This window comes from Nanorana parkeri, unplaced genomic scaffold (assembly GCF_000935625.1).
Source record: "Nanorana parkeri isolate BGI_ZX_2015 unplaced genomic scaffold, ASM93562v1 scaffold256, whole genome shotgun sequence".
Classification (NCBI taxonomy): domain Eukaryota; kingdom Metazoa; phylum Chordata; class Amphibia; order Anura; family Dicroglossidae; genus Nanorana; species Nanorana parkeri.
The window spans coordinates 1,299,036-1,319,706 of NW_017306524.1; the positions used below are offsets into that span (position 1 = coordinate 1,299,036).

The following is a 20,671-nucleotide window of genomic DNA, read 5'->3' on the forward strand; positions in this document are numbered from 1 at the left end:
GATATGGGGATAAGTTGTTTAAGGGGTTGTTCACACCTCATCCAGTGCGTTCCAAGCGGAGGCAGATGTAGCACGTGGTGTGTCCTGAAGCTCCAACAAAGTATCCTGCTGATTACTGAGGCCTCCAGCTTCTGTTGCTACACCTGGCAGCCAGCTGATTGCAGCTGATCCTGGCCGGAAGAACACATAGGCAAGCAGTGGTCTGGATAGCAATTTCCCGACCAGGTCCTGGTAGGCTATGACGTGCAAAAAATAAGTCGCGGCGTGGATAAAGCTGAACTCCGGGATGAGCAAATATTGTCTTAAAATGGACCTTTTCCCCCTGTGACTAAAAATCACATCAACATACAGCTATGCATGCTGATATGAAATTGTCTTACATTCATTAGCTAAACAAACATATTTTTATTGTACTTACAATTTTTTTTTTCCACTTTCTGGTCCACCTTGGCACAAATTATGTAATTGTGCCCAAGCGTTGCATCCTGGGAATGTTACATCAGCAGAGCACTGCTGGGAAATCTCATCTGTAATCTCATGAGATCTCAGGGAAAGGCATTTTCCTCCCCTGAGATGATGTGCATGGTCACATGTCCTAGTCACATGTGCCAGAGTTCCAGGAGGTAAAAAAAAGATCTAGTAATCTGCCCTTAGTAAAATAGCCACTATCAGAAGAATGGGGAAGTAAAGAAAACTAAGGTATGCAAAGAATAAAAAGCTGGCAATTATCTAGAAGTATGTGTTTGTAGATTGTCATTACTAAACATTTCTAAATGTGCCTTTGATGCTATTTTGAAGATATGAGTAACGTTCCTGTTTAATACAAGTGTATTCTTGAATGTTGAATGTTGAAAGTTGAATGTTGGTGTGCTTTGTGTATTTCTTCCAGGCCTGTGCAATAATCCATTCTGAAATATCACCACTGAGGAGGAGAAACCTGTAATAAAGACCAGTCACTGCTGCTCTCTTTCCTTGTGCAGGGTGACTGGCCTTCTATCTGCCCTGCTCCTGTAGTCTGCAGGTAGCCTATAGTGGGTGGGGCCTACTGGGCCCCTCCCACATATCTGCACATGATGATGTCACTGCTACTTTTATATGATGAGACCTGCATTTGGTGCACACAGTGAATTTATATCCTTTGTGGCTATTGAGGAGTATATTTAAATAAAAGTATTTCTTCCCAGAGTTCAACTTTCACATATAAAAAAGCTACACAGAAACAAAAGCACACAACCACAATTAAATTTCATGGAATGTGCCTGTCTTATCATTGTTTTCACATTTTACAGTGGTGATAACACTGTATATGTATAAGAGGAAATAGTTAAAATGCCTTGACAGTGCCAGAGGTCTATAGCTCTAATGAAGGCTGCAAACATGAAAAACGGAAACAAAGGAAGCCACACTTCTTTCTAGTTCAGTGACCTGAATGCATATAAACTATATATGGAACTGTCAGCAATCTATAAGGGATTTCCCAGAAACGGGTAACAATCGAGAGGATGTTTTGCCTTAATTTAAAATCCTGGAATGAATCAGAATGCCTGGATAAACATATGATTAGTGTCTTTAAGAATGCTGCATCTGGAATGCTACTACGGTATGAGTGCACAGTAATAAGACTATTGGTATAACAACAAAACATTCTGTTAGCCATGTGAAAGTCCCTATTCCTATGCTATACAAGCTGGTTGGTTGCCATGCACATCTGCTCCAGAATGTGTCTGCTCCATTTATGATCAATTCCCCTCATTGTATTGTGCTTATTCATGTCAGAATTGAAATTGAATTGTAACTCCACTTAAAATGTTTTTTTCTAGAGGGTAGAATTTCTGTCAAGTTTTTATTAGGCCTCATTGAAATAGGCAGCGTTAAGAACGGCCAGATGATCCAGACCTAATAAATAAAATAGTAGCTGCTGAGCCCTGCATACATGCTGCAACACCAATTTTAAGAAGCATGTTGCTTTTGGCAGCTGGTGCCACTTCCCAGATGCGACAGTTGCACACAGTTTATCCAATCAGGTAGACTCTTATTGCTGGTAGATTTAAAGGAGGTTGTATAAAAAATTGGAATGTGTGTAGTGAGCTTAAGGTTGGCAAGAGGAAACATTAAGTACTGTTGGGGGGACAGGAGATCTACACTCCCAGAAGTCTGTTTCCCCATGTACATCACATGAAGATTTCTCATAAACGGAGTGGCGTTCTGGCAGCATAGCAAGGGGAAAGGTAACAAATGACGACCTTCTTTCACGGGTATGCCTCATTTTACATTTAAAATGTTACAGTTGGCATTAGAACACTTGGTAGGAGGAAATTTGCCAAAGGGGACTCCTGTTCTGGTGACTTGGGGAGATTTCTGCACACTTCCTGTTGTTTAATGGGACAGGAAGTAAGATGAACTCTCCCTAGTGTGGACACATACATAACGATAGAGCTTCCAATATTTTCAACACTCCTTTCACAACTAGAAAAACTGTTTTGTCTGAAGCCTAACTGCAAAAGGAATTACCTTTCACACATGCCTAATTGTAAACAAGAAGAAAAGTGGAGTTGTTATCCATAGTGACCAATCAGGTTTAATTATTGTTATTCTCTGGGCAAATAAAACAAGGAATGTCATTGGTCACTATGAACAACACCCCAGATAGCAAGGATAACTTGCTACAAACTTGTGGGGGGGTGAAATTGTTTTTTTGTGTTCACTTGCTGCACACATTCCTGGCAAGTTGTAGACTTGCAGAACACTCGCAGCACAAGTTCTAGTTGACACTTTTTGAATTTGTAGCAAATTTGCTTGGCAAGTCTACAGCAAGAGTCCTGCAGGTCTTAGGCCCCGTTCCCACTGCGCGATATGCAAATCGCTCGTTTGTCGCGCAATTTGCATATTGCGCGACATCGCGAGATTTGCCGCGCGATATCGCGTTCAAGCTTGCATTGAGCAAGCTTGAATCGCGGCTAAATCCGCTCCAAAAAGGGTCCTGCTGTAGCGACACACGACCCGCGACAGCAGGACCCTTTGCCCCATTGAAATGCATTGGAGCGCGATATCGCACGGTAATTTGCTGCGATATCGCGGGAATTACCGCGCGATAAATTGCTCAATGTGAACGGGCTTTAGCAAGAGCTCTGCAAGCTCACTGGTCTGGAGACTTGCAATGCAGACTTGCTGTAATTGTGCAACAAAATGGTGAAGCTTGGCAAGTCTGCAATAGTTTAGCAAGTCATTTTCAAACTTGCAGCTCAATTGCTTGCTATCTGGGACCCTTTATTCCAATTTACATTTCTTGAATGTTTTTTATAGGAGGGTCGTTATTGTTCTTGGCATGTGTTTGAGAGTTGTGAACAATGCTATTATAATGAGTATGACTATGTAGCAGTATTTAACTAGTAATTATAAAGCAAGCTAGAGGAATGTCATTTGGAAGTGATGTGAATGACACAGCACACCACCTGCCCAGAGCCCACAGAGATTGTAATATATTTATTATAATTATTAGCTATCCTGCCCGTGACTGTCTTTGTTGCCTTTAGGTTCTGCATGGGTGCAGTCCTTGCTGCACGTGCAGCCCACCACAAATGGTAACCGGGTATACAGCAATACTACAGAATGCATGGCAAGTGATTTTGAAGAAAGAATGCCTCTAAACTCCCTTTTATTAAAAAAAAAAACAATGAACCCAATTGATCAGCACCAGGTGTAGTATGTAGAATGAATAAACATTTGCTATGTTTATAGCTTGTTTATGTGTGTGGTTATAAAAAAATATTCCTTAAGTATGAAGTTCCTGTAAGAAATTTGCTTGCCTGATAAAAGTTGTGCAACAATGTGAAACAACCTTAAAGTGACATTAAACCCTCAAATTTTTTAACATAAACCAATACTGTAATGTGTGCACTTACTGCAAAAGTAATTGCAGTACGTTCTGCAAAAGGGGCCCAAACCAAGTACTGAGTACATATGCATGCTTGTACTTTTCAGAGGTCCGATATTGTTCTATGTACAATCCTTGTTTTATTGATTGCATGTAATAATCTACTTTTTTGAGGTTGTGGATTTGGGGTTCTTGGGGCTTTCATGAGCTGTAAGCCATAATCATCACAATGATGACAAATCACGGCTTGAATTATCTTGCTTTGCATGTAATGAGTCTATCTCATATATTAGATCTACTTTAGATGCCACATTGGGATAAGACCTGCTTTATATTTGTTACATATTCCCATTCACATATCATCACCTAATAAAGTATTTAAAAATTGCTGCTTACACTGTACTCACTCTTTTCTGAAAACACCAAAGGTGAATTGTCCTTCACTAAGTAATGTTAAAGTAGAACTGAAGCTTCTTTTTTTTTGGATAGAGTAGGGGAGAGTTGCAACCCCTGCCAGGTTTTTTTTTTTTTTTTGGCCATCTGTGTCTTATTAGGGAGATTTTCCAATCACTTCCTGTCCGACAGCCACAACAGGAAGTGAGAGAACATCCCTCCAAAGTGCGGCAAGCAGGGTCACCAAAACTAGTGTCCCTACTGGAAAATGTCCCATCTATTCCTGTTCTGATGACAACCCAAATATTTAGAATTTTCTTTTACTTTCATTTTTGTGATAACGGTCACCAGGACAAACAGAGAGGGTAAATCCTCAGACAGAAAAAACCTGTCCAGTGTTCTAATCCCTCTCCATGGCCTGTCTGCCATGCTGGGCACATCTTTTTTACAACTCATGGAAGTGCAAAACACACTATTGTGGTACAAAGCTGTAATTCACCAGGAAATGCGCTGGGATGCCATTCAGAAATCAGAATGAATGGCAAAACACCTAACATGTGCTGCATTGCTTTTTACAGTAGTGTGCACTAAAGGCGCAGAAACCGTGAGTGTGAATGGTGTGAATAGACCCTTGCCATTTATGTTTTAAAGCTCATCTCTGGGCAAATATAAACCCCCTCCCACTCACTATCTAACCCTTACTATATTGCCATTTCAACCGGGAGGGGGCAGCCGGTGCGATTGCGATGGCCCTGGGCGTATAGCTGAGGGGGGAGGGGGGGGCGCCGGCCGAAAATGTCACTTTTGGCTAAATGGCGAAAGTGCAGTTTTCCTGCCGATACATCGGCGTATCCTTGATTTCTTTCCTCCCCGCTGGGTGCTGCTCTGTGTCCCAGCAGGGAGGAGAGAAAGTGACAGCCGGCCGAGCGTTGCGGGAAAAGAGCGCTGTGCTCCTATCACAGTCTGGCAGAGCGGCACAGTCTGGCAGAGCGGTGTGGGGGCGGAGACAGCCCACGCTTTTACAGGAGGCTGAGCTCTCCTCCCTGCACCGCTCGCTCAGCCTCCTGTGACAGGTGTCAGAGAGGAGAGTAAGATACAAACACTCAGCGATCACTGAGTGATTGAGGACATGGTATGTGTACTATATCCTCAATTATGAATGAATGGGAGTGATTGACATCCCCTCTTGTTCCTTCATAGCTGTGGTTATAGTAAACATACTATGTTATCAATGAACAGGAACACTCATAAAGGATTCGTGTTCATTGATAACAGGGGACACACAAAAAGAGATTGAGGACTCTGTGTTCTCAATCTCTTTTTCTATTTTAAAAGGGAAATATCAGGGGTCTGTAGACCCCTAATATTTCCCCAAAACCTCTAAAAGTAAAATGTTTTCTGCCCTGGGTGCCCATAACTCTGGTTACGCCACTGTACTCACCTAAATCTGCTGTCCAGGTACTTCGCCAGTATTGCTTCCAAATTCGAGGGGGGGCACTAATCCAGCGCTGCAGATATGTCCAAACCAGTTGACACCTTTTCTGGATTTTTAGAGGAGACTCAGAACTGAGGTGTCACATGAATGCAGCTTTGGGTAAGTAAAAAAGCCTTTTTTTAATGCTAGTAATGGGGTAGGGAGGAGTGGGGGGAGGAGGTGTGTAGGGGAATAGGGGGAGCCCAGAGATCAGAGCACAAAGGCGTCCATTTAAAAAAAAAAAGCCATGTGGAGCCTGAGAGGACAATTAAAAAAAGTAAATTTTCATGTTTGTATCCAGCATCTGCATATGCCTGCCTCATGTACACACGGTCTACATTGCTGGCATATGTTTTAAAAAAAAAATGCTTATGGAAAGGTGGAAATAGGCTTTAATTCATTTAAAAATGTCTCTTGCTGGGAAATAAACAACTAAGCTCAAGTGACTTCCCAAGGGCACGTGCATGTGTGTTTCTCATTGACTTTACCGGATGCATCCTTTGCTTATCAGCTTTGCGTCACTCTTCTAGTTTGAAGGAAGTGTTCTTATCCTGGCACCACTGATCCTAGGAGTTTTCTGCACAGATAAAGTTCACATAGCTGAGTAGACGTGCCCAGTTACGTGCACATTACTGTGAACAGATTCACTTGCTTGAAAGGGACACAAAATATCACATACAATTAAAGTGACACTAAACTCAGGAGTTAAATCTTAAAAATAAATTCAAGTACCTTAAAGGAGAACTACGGGGTCAGTGTTTTTCCCCATAGTTCTCCTCAGGGTAACGGGAGGAAACCTAAACATGCAATAGGATGTCCATGAGTGAGTATACATTGACACAATATAAAGCTTTATTGTCACAATCCAAACATCGAAACTAAAGCCATGTAAAAGGTTCTAAAACAAAGATGCACTTCCACGTGTATAGGCCCACAAAATATCATGGCATTGCAAACCTTATTCAACATACTATACAATGAAAGCAATGCTGGATATTGCTTTATGTGTGTGCAATACCTAGTATCTCCTTGGTTTATGATAGTGAAAATTACTCAATTAGAGTCCAACAAATGGGCCAAAAAAGCTTAATGTCTCCTATACAAGTACATAAATCAAAATGCTAGGTATCAATGTGATAACCACAAGACTATAAATGTACACACATTAAGTATGAATCCATGTGAAGGCATAAAGAGAACCATAGCAGACCATTTGACTGCTAGGGGGCCCAGAGGCACGGGTGGCCAAGTGATGTCTATACTTCTGGATACATAATGATTCATGCAGGTAACAGCAACTGGGAAATACATTTACACTGTAGATAAAATTAATGCTAATTAAGTTTAGAATCCTGTATATCACTATTATAAGAGCAATTTGCATACTGTACCAGAAGAATTGTATTTCTGATTAAGATTACAGAGTCGGGCCCTCTTAATGCATTGGGGCCCCATCACACAGTTATGGACTTGAATTCATGGAATGCCAAAAGTATCCAAGAAGTGTCTGGGGGAAAGTATTGTCATTCCATCCAAGCATAGATAGAATAATGAATAATGATGCATGGATCCCAAAGCATGGGTTAGACACCTAAATGGAGCCCTCCAAAGTACTTGCTGTGCAGTTTTAAACATCCAATATTCTTATGATAGACCAAGCAGGTCCTCCATGCTGGTGCTGTGGGAGCAAGTTCTGTGAATGTACTTTGTAAAGTGCTGTATAATGTTTTAGTTTTTTTTTGCATTATTATATGTTTACTTTTATTATGATAGATCCTACCCTATTATAAATAAAGAGCCATTTAAACCTCATATAATGTCAGTGCTGTTTTTGATGTGTTAAGTATGCACTATTTTACACTATCCCACACTGATATGTCTGAACAGATTTCTTTTTTTTTTCATTTCATAATCTATGTTCCCACCTCCGTGGGAATTGCACTGAGTCAGTTGTGCCAGACCTTGAGTGAACTGCTCATATACTCATGCCAGGCAGTGGAAGTTATATAATATCTGCAGAGATATGTGTACTGCTTTCTCTGTGCGTCAGACATGGACAATATTATCTGATTGTGTGAAGAAAAATGTTATTGTTGTAATAATCCCAAATGCTACAATGTATTGTCCTGGTGCATTGTTACAGAATACAATGTAATTCAGAACAACCCATCAATTGTATTGCAATAATTGCAACAACTGATGTAACCTATCATTTTAGAGGGAACCAGTACAGTTAACTGCAAAGCTAAGCACTTTTGCAATGAATATGCACATATCATTCTAATTGTGGGAAATGGTAAAAAGCATACTACAATCATTTTCTGTATGCAATGCCTGAATGAAATATTTTGTTAATACCCTGAATGCAATGTTAGAATGGTCTTTTCTGAATACCCTATATGAAAGGCCAGAATTTAATATTTTGGTTATAATACATTGTATGCATTGTATAAGAATGTGATCATTTTATAATACTCTGTATACAAGATCGGAATGTGATCATGTTAAAATAATCTGTATACAAGGCCAGAATGTAATATTTTGGTTATAATATATTGTATGTATTGCCAGAATGTGATCATTTTATAATACTCTGTATACAAGGCCAGAATGTAATATTTTAGTTATAATACACTTTATGCACAGCTAGAATGTAAATATTTGCCTATTACACCTTGAATGCAAAGTCAGAATGTAATCATTTTGTTTTGATACCCTCGATGCAAAGTCAGAATCTAATCTTTTGGTTGTAATACCCTGTGTACAATGCTACAATGTATATATTTTGCTACAATGTATATATTTTGTTTATTCTATCGCATATGTAATGTTTTGTTTATGTGTTAAGTGCTCGTTTTGTCTAGGGAGATAAAATAAAGGAGCTATACTCACCCGAATCTCAGAGCCAAGTGGCTGCTAGAAGTAGACATGTGCGATTCGTTTCGTTACGAATCGAAATTAGTGACGGCGCACAAGTCTAGCTAGAAGCTCTCTGCAGCCCCCTCCCTCCCCCACTCCAGCAATGGAATGTCTCTCGGCATCCTCACGTCCTATATACTGTATAAGATGTGAGGATTCACTGGACCTTAGACCATCAGAGCGGAGGAGGAGACAGGCTGAAGGGACCAGCCTAGGATCCCTAGGCCGTATAGTATGGGGTATGGCATTAGCTAGACCTATTTTTAATAGTAACTCTCAAGCAACCAGAAACGACATTGATCCGGAATCTACCAATCCCCGTGGATGCCGGATAAAGGGGAGTTTACTGTAATATTTTGTATTCATTGCCAGAATGTGTTCATTTTATAATACTCTGTATACAAGACCAGAATATAATATTTTGGTTATAATAATCAGGTTATTCATAATACTGTAGCTCTGCTATTTTAGCTCCCTAGACAAAACTAGCACTTAAGGCTAAGATCTTTGCTTAAAGTTCTTCTTTTAAAAAAAAAATACATTCATTACAACAGTCTCCACCCATGTATAGAAGTTATGCTTCTTATCATGTGTGATATTTTGGATGTCAGGGACACAAAAGTGGTATTACAGCTGTTTACATGCATTTAAAGCTGACAAAGCTAAATCATTACAGAGTGAGAGACTCACAACTTCTGTTTTATATATTAAAATAGAAGTTGTGAGTCTCTCACTCTGTAATTTTGCAGCCCACAGCATGTTTTAACTGTCACTTCCTGAAAGGTTAGCTTCATTCTTTTTAAAGCAGTTTTCAGTGTCTACCATTTTTCTACCATTGTAACTCATTCCTTTAACTCCATTCAGGGGCGCAAATACGGTTGTGTATAATGTGTGTTAATGTGCATTTTAGCAATGCATGGCAATGCACCTGCTGTTCGGAACAGATGTCACTGTTGTGACATCTGTGTCCATCCAGTTTTTTTCTTCCTTCTTGTGATGCAGGAAAAAGACTGAACTTGTCAGACCCTGATTACTCCCGATCCAGCACAATTAGGTGTGTTAAATCTGTTTTTTTTTCTGGACCTGGCCAGAGACAGGGGGAACCAGATGTAAATGAACGTCCATTTAGATCCAGCTGCCCATAGACTAACATTGGGTTTCCAATCAGATCCGCCTGGAAAACTGACATACAGACCTTATCATAATTAGGGTTGCGTTTAGGGAAAAAAAGTAGAAAATAATAGGGTTTCTGGAGGGGTGTAATTGACCATCCAAGAGTGATATTACTAAAAATATATATCAAATTGTATTTTGTAATTTATATAAAATCAAAAATCAAATGCATTTTGTCAAAACCCTGCATGGGATTTGTTTGTACAGATTTGGTCACTTGTATAGTACATACATAATGATACAATTCAGGTATTTAAAATAACATGATATTAATCACAGAATAAACAAAAATATAGTAGCCCCTATCATGGCTTAGCTTAACAGGTCTCGACGCGTTTCGCCAGTGGCTTCATCAGGGGACCCAAAGTGGATCTGACAATTAAGAAATTACTTTGTTTAGACATACATTAGGTTAGAATCACATACATCTATATAATTAGGCAATAGCAGGTTTATATAAGTGGTCTATTTTGAACAAATTATTGCATACAGTTAATCGCCATGGATCTGGTCATTGAAGACTCACCATGCAGGGTTGGTTTGCGAAGTGAGGGAGGCACTTGGAGGATCGGGAGAGCGGAATCAAGATGACCCCACCACCAACTAAACAATCTCCTTTTCTTAACTGTATGCAATAATTTGTTCAAAATAGACCACTTATATAAACTATGACAAGATATCAGGCAGACAGGGGCAACCAAAATTAAGATAGGGGCTACTGGCCCCTCACCTAAGTATTTTCAGTGGGGGGGCCAGTAGCCCCTATCTTAATTTTGGTTGCCCCTGTCTGCCTGACATCTTGTGTCCTGGTTTCTGCTGCCATGAAACCCAGACACATCATTCAAAATCCAGACTGTCACGGGTGAATCCTGGACAGGTGGCAACCCTAATCGGAATGAACATGTGAAAAAGGCCTAAGCTCTTTTCCAAGAGCAAGACCTCCTTCATAAGGCTACAATATACCATATCTGATATCCTGAAAACTAGTCATTAGCCAGCTCAAATGTATGTGTTTGCATATTTTCATTTTTTGGGGCAATAACTTGCAGCAATTTAAGAGTAGACATCTTATCACTACCAAACATGTGATTTACACTAGTTTTAAATTCAATCCCGGAAATCTCATCAAAACTTTTACATGTTGAAATCATTTCAAAAATAGTTTTTAATCTTTTAAAATCTGCAACTTTTATTTAAAAAAGAACTCCAGAAAATCTTTTATGAACCCTTGCAGTGGGGCTACCCCGCACTGCAAGGGTTAACTGCTCATTTTGGTCTAGAAAAAAAAAAAGTTATACTAATCCTCAGAGCAGGCTTGTTCTTAGACCGATCCTTCCAGCCTCTCTCTCCCTCATTTGCAGTGGTCTAAAGTCCCGTAAATCGTCAGGTTCTATACACAGTGTACAGACATGAGGACGCGTAGGAAGATTCCAATGCTGCTGCGGAGCGGGAGACAGGCTGGATAAAGAGATTTCACAGCCAGCCAGCTCGGAGCTTCAGGTGAGTATATCTTTGGTTTTTTTGCCCCTATATACAAACAAGCACGTAACTCTTGCAGTGCGGGGTTAGTCTCACTGCAAGGGTTAATACAAAGTTTTCCTGGGGTTCTTCTTTAAAGAATACCTGTTGGTCCTACCAAATGGTTAGAATGTCGATCGAACAAAATTCTGAACAATCGACCCATCTTGCCATCAACTAATGAAAGTCATTCTTTAGACACTTCCTGTTATGGGGTGACAACTGTCTTCCAATTGTGCTCCAGCATTGTCGCCCTGCCATTGCATAGGCATGGTCCACCATTGTCACTATCCAGAAGCTGTCCCTGGACAACTATATGCACCTAATGCTCAAACATGTGCATCTGGGCAGGAGGTGGGTGAAAAAGGCTGGAGGAGATCAGCAGCATTGAGATGCAAATAAAAACATATGATGAAACAAAAACATTGTTTATGATTCAGATTGCTTTAGCAAACTAAATGTCATCCAGTACAGGTTTACCTCTTCTTTAAAGAACTCTCAGGCAGAATTATATACACTCAGTGTTACAATATGACAATGCAGCTGCTCAATGCCCGTGATTGTCTCTGCAGGACTACTGCATGGCACAGTACACAGAGGTGAATGATGTAAATCTCTGTTTCACGTGTGACTGTTATAATAATTGCTTATGACTGGTCCACTGCTCTAATGTGGAGAAGAAAATCTGGCAGAGTCATGAAGTAGCCGGCCATCTGCCCCTTGACTGCATACTACAGTTTGACAGAACTAAATCTTTGCGTCCATAGTCTGCAGGATCCTTCCAGGCCAGCTCTTGTGCTGTTCTACATGTGTACTTCCCCCTGTGATCACCACCCTAGAGGCCTCCCTACGTGTCCTGTGTGTCACGTGTCCCTCATTCCAGTATCATCGCCCACTCCAACTGCATGCAGGGTGTCTCCAACACTTGTCATTGTAAAATACATAAATGTAAGGGGGGACCCTAAAACATATCTTACATCTTTTCATTAGTTGTGAAGCCCACATTGAGGAAACTGGGTTACTTGTGTTTATTGCTATTTCTAATCATTTATAAAAGATTATTGGCAGCATAATCTTGATTACAGCAGGTAAAACATTTTGTATCCCTTGCAATGGGGCTACCCCCACACTGCAAGAGTTAAAGTGACAATAATTCCCCCCCGCAATGTTAGTGTAAGGACTTACCTTAAATGATGCCTCTTGATCCAATCATCCTCCTCTTTCCTGTAGTTTTCAGATGTCCCTCCAGCGCTGGTGCCGGTCTCTGATCCAGCGCTGACTCCTCTCCCTTAACTGGCACTTCCTGTCCCACAGAGTCTGTGCAGGTGCACGCTGCCAGGCTGCCTGCATTGACTTACCTTGTGTCTCTCCTGTCACACTGTCACAGCACTGTCACAGCCGGCTGTCTCCGAGGATCGGGTAAGCATAACTTTGTTATTTTTGACCGTAGACAACAAATGAGCAGTTAACCCTTGCAGTGCTGGGGTACCCTGATTGTGGTATGCCCCTTGGCCTCCTCATGTCTAATAGACTTGTATTAGATGTAATGACGTCAGAGGTCCTTAGACAGCTGGAGCCCAGTGAAGATGAGGCAGTGGGGACCAGCGTAGCAGCCAGATGGGACCAAGGATCAGGTGAGTATTATATGCGCCCCTAGACCAAAATGAGCAGTTAACCCTTGCAGTGCGGGGGTAGCCCCACTGCAAGGGTTACTTTGAAAAAATCCTGCAGTTCTTTAAATGTCTTTTGCATACTAGAGCACCTCTACATTAGCTCTATACTCACTGTGAACACTATATAAATCCTGTATAATAATAATTAGAAAAAACAAGACTTCTCTATCCCCAAAAGATTGATCAGCCCCGATGCTATCTCTTCTCCATGTCTATTATAAAAAAAATACAAAAAGAAAAGAGAAAGACGGGGCTTTATAGGTGACTCATGAACAATGCGGTTAGACATAATGTCACATAACTCATTCTTGTATAGTAAAATTCATATTTAATAACATAGTTCCATAATTAACAAAAAAATAGCATATACAAGACATACCACACATCTAAAAACAGGACCATTCAACATGTAAGCAGCATGTCACCTTAGTGCGGATCCCTACACTTTTCTCTTTCTTACATGTCTATTATAGAGGATCGGAGCAGTCATCCTACTGAGTGACAAGGGATAAGAGGGAATGATTATACAGAGGTGGCCATGTGATTGGCAGACATCATAATCCAGGCTCGCTGTCCAATACCCTGCTTCTCACTGATCATGTAAACAAGCCGGAGCCTAGAGTGGGCGGGGCCTGTACAGTTCATGTGCCGGCCCGGCCCCTCCCCCGGGGCGGGGCTGCATCCAGTTAATGGACGGCTTCAATTATTATCAGCACTTCCAAGAACAAGCAGATGGCCGGGGAACAATAAGAGGAGACACTGGCTGTTGTGTGTTGTGTAACCGGCTCTGCTTACTCCACATTTCCCCGAGTTCCCGTATCCTGTGTATGGAGAAGAAGCCATAACATCGCCTTGCTGTTTACATAAGCAGACACTTTCTGGAGGAACGCGATCAGCAAGAAAGAAGATCATCATCATCAGCAGGTAGCACGACCAATGTGATCATAATGACAGATGGCTCCTATTTCACTATCCGACCTGATACTGAGCTCAGCTTCTGTCCTAATCTGACCACAAATGGTTAGAATGACCATCGAACAAAATTCTGAACAATCGACCCATTTTGCCATCAACTAATATCATCTGAAAGCCCTTTAAAGAAGAACTCTAGGCAAATAAAAAAAAAACTTACCCTTGTAGTAGGACTACCCCAGCACTGCAAGGGTTAAGTGCTTGTTCTGCTCTACGGCAAGTCAAATAAAGAAGCAGATATACTCACCTGATCCTCGGTCCCTCTGGTCTGCTCGATCGGTCCCGCAGCCTCTTTCCCCTGGACTCCGGCAGTCTAAGGACCACTGACATCATCACATCTTATGCAGGCCCATTAGACGTGAGGATGCCGAGGGACATTCCATGGCAGAGGGGGAGAGAGAGGTAAGTTCTAACCTCCAGGGGACCGAGGATCAGGTAAGTAAATCTACTGGATTAAACCCCTATACAAAATGAGCACCACTGCAAATGTAGGGTTTATGCAAGTTTTCCCCCGGAATTCTTCTTAAAAAATTTAATCGGTCATGCTACTTGAATTGTCCCAGGCATACCAAACAGGTCTATTTTATATGCTTATGAAATCAGTGAAAGAATAATGTAAAGTGTATATCCATTTGTACGTATAGTGCATGTTTAGAAGTAGATTTATATGTACATTGAGGGCAATTTACTGAAGACTAGAGTCAGAATCTGGAGCAGCTGTACATGGCAACCAATCAGATTGCATAGATGAAGAAGGCGAGTGGACAAATCCATCAGGGGTGGGCAACTACGGCCCTCCAGCTGTCATGGAACTACAAATCCCATGAGGCATTACAACACTCACAGTTATTGGCATGACTTCCAGAGGCAGAGGCATGTTGAGACTTGTTGTTATAGCACAGCTAGAGGGGCAGAGTTGCCCACCCCTGGCCTACATATATTAAAGTATTCTAGAATCTACTTATCAGTCATATTTTGTATGCACAGAGACCTTTGCATTGTTCATTCCTATATCATAGAGCAAGGATGACTCTTGGTACTACAGCTGTTGTGGAACTACAAGTCCCATAATAATTAGAAAAAAACAAGACTTCTCTATCCCCAAAAGACTTTGGCAGCCACAGTCATGACTCACAGAAGCATGTTGAGATTTGTAGTTTCACCACAGCTGGAGTGTCCAGGTTGCTTACCCCTACCATACATAAGTGTTTAAAAGAACAAATGTTCTTGAGCATGAAAGTTCTAATTCTGGATTCTGCCTAGCACATGCACAGTATAATATGTACAATTTTTCCAAAACAAACAAAACAGTCCGAGAAACCGTCTCGATGCTGTTTGGCTGGCTCGATGCTGATTGGCCGGGAAGTCAGCATCCCAGCCAATCAGCATGGAGCTAGACACTAGCACAAAGGTATCAGTAATTGGCATCGGCGAGTACTTGAGGAAAATTTTGGTACTTGTACTCGGTCTTGAAAAAATGGTATTGGTGCATTCCTTCAAGTACATGTGGTGGCAAGATGCTAAAGCTGCCCATAGATACACCATACAACAATGCAGAATAATATGAAGCTACATATTTCTACTACTGACCAGGGCTGTGCGCGGTCTCTGAAGGATGTGCCGGGTCTCCCCAGTGCTGTGCGGGTGGCGGAAAGAAGACCTGCGGCTGGCGCTGTAAGCAGTGCAATGATGTCCCCAGCAAGTGCAGGACCTTACGGCAGCTGAATGTATAAAAAAATTAAAGCGCTGCTATCGTCACTTAGTATTGGGGCATTTTCACGAGTACTGCTGAAAATGCCCAGTAATAGCACTGTTACCAATCCTGGTATTGGTATCAGTGAATCCTAACTACATAGTATATAGAACTTACTGAATGTGGGGCACACAGGTCTGGAGAACAGCATGCTTGATTGGAGGATTATTATAATAAGATTATAATTTTTATTCCGTTCCTTTCAGATCTGTGCAACAAAGCTGACGGGTAACTTGTCTACAGAGAAGTACATCAGTGATGGCATCTTTGAAGATATGGGACCATCTGCAGGCTGGCAGCTCCGAGGTGGACTGGTGTGAAGACAACTACAAAATCGTCCCCACTATTGCTGAGTTTTACAATACAGTAAGTGCTGTAGCTTGTGGATTTTTATTCCTTGTCTGTGACTGCGAAAAAGACATTTACAAAACTTATAACTGTTGTCCTTCAGGGTGCGTGCACACAATCCGCACTGAATCACTGCCAGTCACCACAAAGGGCACATAGAAAACAATTGTGCCCAGTTCACACTGCAACGCTGGCTTTAGCTGGGTCGCAGTGCAAGCAACAGCACCACAGCTCCACTACAGTAGATGTGAAGGAAATGTCAGTTTAACATTTTAATAAGACTGAACAAAATCCCCCCTAACACTGGCACAGGATGGACACCAGGTGACTAAAAGGGAACATTTTAGCATGCAGGCATATGTGAACATACGCTAAATATATGAATTTTATTACATCAAATAAGGTCTGTATAAGAGGACTTCTACTATAGTGAGTTATTTATCACTTTAGACAATGCATAAAAAACTGCTTCCTATAGAGGATTCCATAGACAACCTTAGCTTTGTTTTGAAGGATTAAACCATAATTATTATTTCCAGATGAGCTACCATCTTACATGCACAAGTAGGTCAACTATACATTCATAAAGGTGTTTTTGTCAATTTGTCTTTCCTGGCACCAAAATTGGGGCATACTACCACATGTATACTGCCATGGATTGGCACCAGGAAAGACAAATTATGGGTCAGAACTTTCGTTGTCAACCCAGGACGAGACTTTGAGTTCTTTTATGAATAGGTACATTTATTGACCATATAGCAATATTGGAGAGATACAAGAGTACTCTGCTAAATAGTTCTTACACTCACAATTTATAGTTTAACAGAATACAAGGGGCGTTGACCGTCCCCAGGGAACATGAAGGTATATGTGACTTGTTTGCAGCTTAGATTTAGGATTAATTATCAGTACATGATTTAGGTGCCATCATTATCTGGACACTAGGAATTCTTAAAACAGGAAAAGTGACCCTTGTTTGGACAAAGACTAGGACAGCATTGCCTTAGGCAAAGTACTCAATGAACAGGTGCAGATAAGAGACAAGAATGACAACACGTATTCCACACTTCCACCCTACTCTAAGGCAGTGGTTCTCAACCTTTCTAGGGCCGGGACCCCTTGGTAACATTTGCCAAGTTGTGGTGACTCCCAACGGTAAAATTTGGGGTTGACGCGGCTATTGCAGCGACATCTGGATGCGTGGCGGGAGAACTGACACTGCTGCGCTAGGAGAGGGCTGAGGAGGACTCTCATCGAGCACAGCAGAAATCACACAGCGACCCGCAGGTTGAGAACCGCTATTGTAACAGCTAAAATGGCAAACCATATAACGCAAGCCGAGGGTGTCAGCTTTTTTTATTAATAATAATGATGATAATCACTAGATGGGGACCTGATGGAGAACTGCAGGTCCCCCTCTGCTGATTGACAGCAGCAGTGGGCGGGTGCAATAGCTAGTTTGCTATTGCAAAGTGAAATAGCCAATAGGAATCTAGCTATGCATTCCAATGCTGATTTCTTTTTTTTCTGACTTACCGTGGCCGGGGCTCCGATGTCAGAAATAAAAACCTATCGCAGCGAAAGGTTTACTCCCCCTGGGCGGCCGGGAGCCGCTATCTAATAGTGGGAGACTCGCGGCGACCCCTGGCAAATTGTCATTCGACCCCCAGGTTGAGAACCGCTGCTCTAAGGCCTTCTTCTCTCTCAAAGCCCATCCCCAAGGACACCTTACTGGAATGTAGAAAGCTTGGTTTTCCTTTGGAATAGTTCAAAACCTCATGCAGGTAAAAGTTGGTGAATCTTGAAGCAAAAGTTAATGCATAGTATGATAAAACTCAAAACAAGATGAAGTCAAGCAAGGTGTAATCTTACACCCACTGTGTGATAGCATTTTCTGTTTTCCTGGAGCCAACATAGCATCATACTGCCACATGTATGCTGCCATGAATTAACACCAGGAAAGGCAAATTACGGGTAAGTATTATACAATTTTCTGGTTTCCGGGTGCCAACATGACAGCATATTTGTGGTAGTATGCTGCCAGGGATTAGCATCAGTAAAGGAATATTATGGGTAAGTATGATAGAATTTTCAATTTTTTGCATTCAGAGAGAAAACACTTGCTTCACTCTTCCACATGGTTTATTCCCTTGCTGGAGTACAGTGGCACACAGCAGCTGTCAGAATACCCGAACAGTGATCGCATTTGATTGTCTGTAGTCGCTGTTCAGCCAAGAATTTATGAATCGGCTTCTTCAACAAAGATCTTTTAAAAAATGTACTTTTGCTGAACAGAGACGAAAGGGGTGGACGGTTTGGAGGGGCCACACATGGCTTAAATGTTGGCCGAATCAGCAGGGAATAGCACACATTTGCTCCATTTATAGCCAGCCTAATAGTGATTTAGATCTGCCAACACAGTGATAAAGGCAATTCCACTTCTGTTCCAGTGAAGAGACAACATAGCTCTCTGTTTACATCACACCTAATAATAGGCTTTACCAACAATTATATGAGGTGTACACTGCATTTCTCTTTTTATTTGATGACAAGTAAATATGGAAGCATAACTGAGCTATTAAATCATCATGAGAGCTTTTAATGTAATTGCTACTATGCAGTCATACATGACATTCCTTTGTGTCTGAATGATCACATTCCTTTAGAATATTCACAGCATAATAAGTATAGTTTATAAGGCAGAGGTAGGCAACCTCGGAACTCTAGCAAATCTTATTAGGCATTGCAAGACCATGACAGCCACAGGCATGATCCCCAGAGACAGAAGCATGATGGGATTTGTGGTTTCATCAAAGCTGGAGTGCCAAGATTGTGTACTCCGGGTATATTGGAAAGGGATGATACAATTGGGAGTAGTGACGCTCTTTTTAAACCTTTTTTTTCTAAGTAAAAGCATTTGGCAGTTTTGTGAGTATAGGTTGAGATGTCTTTGGGGCTCGTGTGTGAAAAGCATTTCCTGTTGCCTGTAATTGCTTGTATTATGCTCATGAAGACACCATGGCTTGTACACATGATTTAAGTGCATTTCATGCAATTTGGATAGCTACTGTCCTACTGTGCATTCAAGGTTTGAATGAATTGATAAAATAGGACATTCATCTCTCAGGTACATTAACTCCTTACCAAATTAGTTTAAAATAGCTTGATTACACTAAACTTCAGAAAGATGGTTTCTGATTGGATGCTGTTGCGTTGTGTATGTTATTAGTCCTTGGACAATATAATTAAAGTGCAACTAAAGTAAATACTCACCTCTGCTCTAGCGATAGGATGTCTGTGAGCTCTCTCGCTGGTGCTGACTTCCAGGTGTGGGATCTTTGGCCTGTGTGGGATGTTGTAACTTCAGCACATGGAGGAGTTAGTTCATTCCTGCATCTGCCATGTGCCAGAACAGTATGTCAGGAAGTGCATAATTAAAGAAGATTGCGAGGAGGAAGGGAGGAATCAAATTTTGCAGAACAGACATACCCTGGAATTCATAAAGAGTGGCACAGATACTCTTTAGAAGAGTGTCTGCACCACCATAGAGCAAATGTCAGCGAATGCAACAAGTTCACGTACATGTTAGATACCTATATGAATTTGTTGCAAAGCCTGCCTTTGTGCACAGGAATCAAGGATGTTGTGTGGCTGAGCTTCATTTAATGCTATAACTACAGCAGCCCTGAGTAACCATTGATTTTGAGCTGCTGAGCCTGATTGGTTTCTAGGAGGCCGGTGGCCTGACGGCCACCTATCACCCAATGACCAATGTGGCCAAGCCCGATTAGTTGCAAGGATGCCAGCATCCTAGCAACCATTGATGCTGTACATCCAAACCTGATTGGTTGCTAGGATACTGGTGTCCTATCAACCAATGGATGTTGTGTGACCCAGTGACACTGGTAACTAGGATGCTAGCAGCTTTTAGCTGCAGCATCCTAACAACCATTAACTTGTGGCGGGAGGAGAGAAAACTCCTCACTCTCGACACAAATTAGTGCAAAATGACGTTGGTCTTATTTACCGCCATCTCAGAAATGGCAATGTCACAGCCATGATGACACATTGTAATAGTGTCATTATTAAGAACTACCTGAATTGGTCACATGTGCTGGTAATAGTATTAGAACTCTCACACTGCTTTTTTGAATTTGTCCCAGGACATTTTTAGACAGTATTAATGCCACAAAAGTGTCAACATGCTATATTAAATGGCTCCCATAGTAATAAATAATAATAAGTAATAAATAATATCCTTTAATAATATAGCTTCCTGCTTTAGGTGCATAGTTCTGCCTTAGGTTAAGCAGTAAGTTATCCTTCGCATTATAGAAGGTGAGGAATTAACTTATTAGACTAACGTTGCAAAGTTTCCAGCCTGCTTTTCGGTGTTGAGCTGCACAGATTTGTCCTCACAAAAGACATTTCAGCCTTTTTATTGGAAGAATGCGTAGATTATAGAGAACAAGCCTAGCTTTTCTAAAAATAAATGCCACTCATTTCTTTGAGCAATGGCCCCACAGTGCACAGGACATTATTATATATTGGGGGGGGGGGTTTATTATAGCAAT

The 20,671-nt window shown here is 41.3% G+C and overlaps 1 protein-coding gene across 1 annotated transcript in view; it reads left to right on the forward strand.

The window, feature by feature from the left end:
• Nucleotides 1-13,659: 13,659 nt before the first annotated feature.
• ACER2 (alkaline ceramidase 2) overlaps nt 13,660-20,671 on the forward strand; it is a 22,927-nt gene continuing 15,915 nt past the window's right edge. Inside the window, exons 1-2 of the mRNA XM_018556867.1 lie at nt 13,660-13,948; nt 15,956-16,115. Of these exons, the coding sequence (XP_018412369.1) occupies nt 16,008-16,115 (108 nt within the window). The 5' untranslated portion in view covers nt 13,660-13,948; nt 15,956-16,007. The remainder of the gene's footprint in view (nt 13,949-15,955; nt 16,116-20,671) is intronic.